This window comes from Sphaeroforma arctica (assembly GCF_001186125.1).
Source record: "Sphaeroforma arctica JP610 unplaced genomic scaffold supercont1.238, whole genome shotgun sequence".
Lineage (NCBI taxonomy): Eukaryota > Ichthyosporea > Ichthyophonida > Sphaeroforma > Sphaeroforma arctica.
Genome location: NW_014040320.1, coordinates 67,204 through 72,655, shown reverse-complemented (window position 1 = coordinate 72,655; position 5,452 = coordinate 67,204). Strand labels below are relative to the sequence as shown.

The window sequence follows — 5,452 nt, the reverse complement described above, 5'->3', positions numbered from 1 at the left end:
TATATATATATATATATATATATATATATATATATATATATATATATATATATATATATATATATATTAATAATTATAACATGTCTAAAACCTAACTTAAAAGAATGTATTACTTTATATATAATATTGTAAAGTAACATATTCTAGCATGTCCGATACAGCTGGTCATATATCCTTGTAGTATTGTACTAAATTCTGTACACTAACTTCTAGTAATGCATTATTTATATATATAATAGTATAGTAATATTCGTTCCCTGTACCATTGTTTTTCAAATAAAGTATATATGATATAATTGGCCGCATCAGCACTCTGGCGATAATTATAACGTTGACAACCACTTAGACATCACACAAAAAATGCGCAATTCCCAAAATGTATTTTGATATATAAAGAGATTTACATAAATATATATCTTTATAAAGTTGTCAATCTTTATCCATACTTGGGTACCTCGTCGCTTGTACAATCATTGTTCTTCGAAAAGTGCAGCATTGTTTATATTAGAAATGTGTAACGTTGTTATAAGAAATGCATATCATAGTCATTAAGAAGGTATAACAATAGGTATTAAAAATGTATGGCATTAGTATAAGAAAATAATAGCACAGTTATTAGAATGCTATTAGAATTGTACAGCATAGTTGTTAGAAATGTATACCAGTTCTAAAAAGATGTATAACATAGTTATTAGAAATAAATAACAGTTATAAGAAGTGTATAGGATAGTGATTAGAAATCTATAACAGATATCAAAAATGTATAACTTAGTTACTAGATTTATAATATAGTTATTAGAAATTTATAAGAGTTAGGCGGTTCGGATGTGCTTCCATGTTTTAGGCGCCCCCCCGCCCCTTGTATTTTTGGACTTGAGACACATTTTGGACTTGTAAATTGTAGTACATATATACGTTTTTTGGGCCCTGCGCCAGCCCAAATCAGTCTCTGGGCTCTAAATAGAGTCTTATAAATCATAATGCAACCGGCAATATCATTTTTATTACAGTACATATTTCATATTTGGTTTTGGAAGGCCTCCAATTCAGAATGGAACAATACTGGGCCGGTGGTTATTGGACACTTTCTTTTTAGCGCAACTTGCCTATCAATCGCTGTAGATTATCCAACACTTAACAAACGTATATAGTTATTAGTATTTAGTTATTAGAGTAGCTTGAGCAGTTTTCGATTTTGGGCTTAAAATAAACCCTAAAACACGGAAGTACATCCGAGCCGCCTTATCACAAATGTATAACATAGGTATTAGAAATGTGGAATTTAGTTATTAGAAATGTATAAAATAGTTATTAGAAATTTAAACATAAAATATAAAAAATGTATAACTTAATTATTAGATGTATAAAATAGTTAGGCGGTTCCAAGAGGAAATTTGTTTCAGGCGAATCCACTCACTTTTTTTTGGGCTGAGCTCTTTTTCCCTTCACACCCCGCATTTTTAAAATTAGACTATAGGTACACCCTGGAAACAGCCTTAGTGGCCATGCGAGTGCATTTGAATAAACAGGGCGGGCCTGCTTTGGCGCGTCACTTATTTTACCTAAATACGGAAACAAAGTGGTCAAGTCTAGTCCCAACCCATTTTTATTTTTATTTTATTGCCTGAAACAAATTTTCACTTGGAACCGCCTTTTTAGAAATGTATATTACATAGTTATCACAATGTAACTTAGTTATTAGAATGTAGAACAGTTAAGATATATAACAGTTAATAGAAATGTATAACATAGTTATTACGATGCACAACTTAGCTATTAGAAATGTAAATCATAGTGATTAAAAATGTATAGCATACTTATTAGAAATGTATAACATAGTTGATAACGTGTAAAACATACGTTTTAGAAATTAAGATGTATAACATACGTATCAGAAATGTATAACATAATTGTTAAGATGTATAACATACGTATTAGAAATGAATATCATTACTATTAGAAATGTAGTTAGAAATGTATAAACATTGTGATAGGAAATATACAGTATCGTTATGAGATAGATCAGTCATTTTATTAAGAATGTCTATTGAACAAATCTACTGTCGATTTAGAATCTGCTTTATTAAGTTTAGACTCGCCACCTCAGCTAGTAGAATTTCTTTTCGCTTTTGGCATTTTCTCGCAGCAAATCACAAACGGTGAACTGCTCTCCAAAAGTTTCTCTGAAGCGATCCAAATGGTCCACCACATTTTGTGCCCCGTAGGTGTCAAGCCATCGGAACGGACCACCCCTGTTTAGTAGCAACAAATGAAGTGGGTGTCTTAGGGTTTAGGGTTTTAGGGTTTAGACAACAGAATTGGGTGTTTTAGGGTTTCGAGGTTTTGAGGTTTAAATAATTGTAGTGGGTGAAGAGTGAATCGATGCAAGTGTACGAAGTGTGAGGTGTTTGACAGACACTGACTTTATGAACAAGCCTAAATATAGACCGGCTACCTATCTCCTGTACTCAAGATACCTAAATATGTACTATACATCTAACATACTTTAGATACCTACACATGTACTATACGTCTAACATACCTAAGATACCTACACGTGTACAATACATCTACCATACTGAAGATACCTACACGTGTACTATACATTTAACATACTCAAGATACCTACACATGTACTATACATTTAACATACTCAAGATACCTACACATGTACTATATATCTAACATACTTAAGATACCTACACATGTACTATACATCGGACATACTTTAGATACCTACATATGTACTATACATCTAACATACTTAAGATACCTACATATGTACTATACATCGAACTTACTTCAGATACCTACATATGTATTATACATCTAACATACTTAAGATACCTACATATGTACTATACATCGAACATACTTTAGATACCTACATATGTACTATACATCTAACATACTTAAGGTACCTACACGTGTACTATACATCTAACATACTTAAGATACCTACACATGTACTATACATCAACATACATAAGATACCTACACATGTACTATACATTTAACATACTTTGCCGGTGGGAAGCCCAGGCCAAACACAGCCCCCACATCTCCATCAGAGGCCTTGGCCAATACACCCTCCTGCAGACACATCACTGCTTCATTAGCCATGCGACACGCCATACGCAAGGGTAGATCAGCGTCCTCCGTTGTCCTGTTTTAGGGTTTGAGAGGTTTAGGGGTTTAGTCCTGTTTTATGAAGTTCAGAGCTTTAGGGTGTAATGGGTGCAGACCAGAAGTCTTAGTGTACATATAGAGCAACGACATGAGTGTATCGTACGATTATTGTGTGTGTGTGTGTAGTAGCCACAGGGCACCTTGCACACGCCAAGCTGCTCAGAGTGTGTGTCGGTACGACGCAGATGTGCTATGGACACCATAGATCATGTATCACATACAAATTACATATGCAATGTGTACATGTATTGCAAACATCCAGGTCAGCTCATTCCTTCGCCTACATAGTCATAGCAGTTCGAAGGTCCAAAATTTATATTGTAGTCTAACACGTGCGTGTGCTCATTTATCATATGCCACATTGATTCCAAAACTCTCTCTCTATATATATGAGTGTGAGTGTATATGTTCGTGTATGTGTGCGTCAGCATGCCATCCTGCTTGCATACCAGTGCTTGAACCGTGCACATGTACACATACCTTTGAATAGCCGCTCCATGTCTCTTAAACAAGGCAATGGCATCTTCATTAATGCTCTTCTTCTTACCCGAGTATGTGTATAGCCCGGCCTGAGACTTCCGTCCCACCCAGCCTTTCTCCATCTACGGCATGAGTTGCATAATGCTTGTTGAGCACGATGCTTAAGTAGAAGTACTATTAATTTGTCAAAGTATAAGTAAGTATGTGCACAGCCCCAACCGCCACCTCACAGAGTACTCAGTCCTTCTCCCTTTATACATGACAGACATCCTATTGTGCACTGGTAGTCTGTCGGGGCATGTGCCAAAAGGTGTATAACAACTATGAGATATCATAGTTATCTACTACGCCATCTATCGGAAAGTATAGATATAGAATGCAGGCTACCTATGAGAATACATTTCAGTAATCACATCAGCTATAAGGGTAAAACGGTGTAGTCCAAAGCCGTAATAGATAGTCAAACCCTAAACCCTAGAACACCAAAGCCATAATAGTTAACAGTTGATGTGCACTTGTTGCCTATGAGTATTATGTATATCGGTACCCATTCCATTTAGTATTCACACCATCTGTACGAATAAAGGGGTGTGTTTCAGAGCCTGAGTAGCAGCCGGCTGAAGTTTAACAACATATCGACCTCATCTACGGTAACTGTGCAACCCACACCCATGAAAACAGCATAGAACAACAGACCCAACGAACGCGCCATCACATATATATACATCCATATGCAACTAGACTGTCTTATGTCCGTATGGCTATGTACATGCATACCGTATGAACGTAATACATACACACCCATACGGTATAGTAACTTGTAGAGACGTGTATATGAATGCACTGTGCACGGATTTGCCATTCACAACCCTCTCGCACTTACTATCTCCACCATGACAGACGCACCAAAATGAACGTCACCTTGTACGCTTTCGTATATACAGTGCTTAAAAACAGCCACACACATTCGTATATATATACATACATGCACGCACACGCACATGCACATGCACACACATACACACACATCATATATATATATATATATCTATATCTATATATATAAATATATATATAATATATCACACGTACCATCTCGTTCATGGCAGCCACACCTGTAGCAACGTCTCCCTGTGACAGTCGTGGTAGGCGTTGGCCCAAGTCTGCGGCCACGTGACATCCCACATCAATGCCCACCTCATCAAACAGCGTCACAGGACCTACGGGGAAGCCAAAGGTCTGCATCAGCTTATCGATCTTCCTGTGAGCAACCAGTGGCCGTGGATGGGGACAAAAGGTGAAACTAAGAAATGAGAAAGAGTGAGAAGTGGGGGGGGGGAGGTTAAAGCCAGTGGCTGTATGGGCTGGTTCATCTATCTGTCCGAGCACAGTACCCGTGGATAGCACGATCAGGTTATATTTGGGGTGGGTGTTGGAGTATTGAAGTGGCTATGATGTTGGAAAAGTTGAAGTAAGAGAGAGAGGCATTGGAAAGAGTTTCGAAAAATATATAGGGGAAAGTAAGGGCGATATTGAGACGATAGTAGAATCAGGAGATATTATTTTTCAAAAGTTACAAATGTTAGGATATTGATTATGTTTATGAGATAATTAGCGTATCCGCGTATCCGCTGGGCTCTTGAGGAATATTTTAAAAAAAAGGTATTGTGATGTTTCATTTAGTAGTATGGGGAGAACACTATGTATATGTATATGTATATATATATATATATATATATATATATATATATATATATATATATATATGTGTGTGTGTGTGTGT

At 36.4% G+C, this 5,452-nt stretch overlaps 1 protein-coding gene across 2 annotated transcripts; it reads right to left on the bottom strand.

Moving 5' to 3' along the window:
- Positions 1-2,028: 2,028 nt before the first annotated feature.
- SARC_04319 lies at positions 2,029-5,376 on the bottom strand (the record flags this gene model as incomplete). 2 transcript variants are annotated; one of them, XM_014301858.1, is made up of 4 exons in its annotated part: positions 2,029-2,252; positions 3,023-3,166; positions 3,670-3,791; positions 4,785-5,376. In XM_014301858.1, the coding sequence occupies 4 exons, from the start codon at positions 4,869-4,871 to the stop codon at positions 2,108-2,110; spliced, it is 498 nt and encodes a 165-aa protein (XP_014157333.1). The 2 variants fall into 2 exon arrangements, with proteins under 2 accessions (XP_014157333.1, XP_014157334.1); XM_014301859.1 differs by having other exon boundaries at positions 2,108-2,252; positions 4,762-4,914.
- Positions 5,377-5,452: the final 76 nt, after the last annotated feature.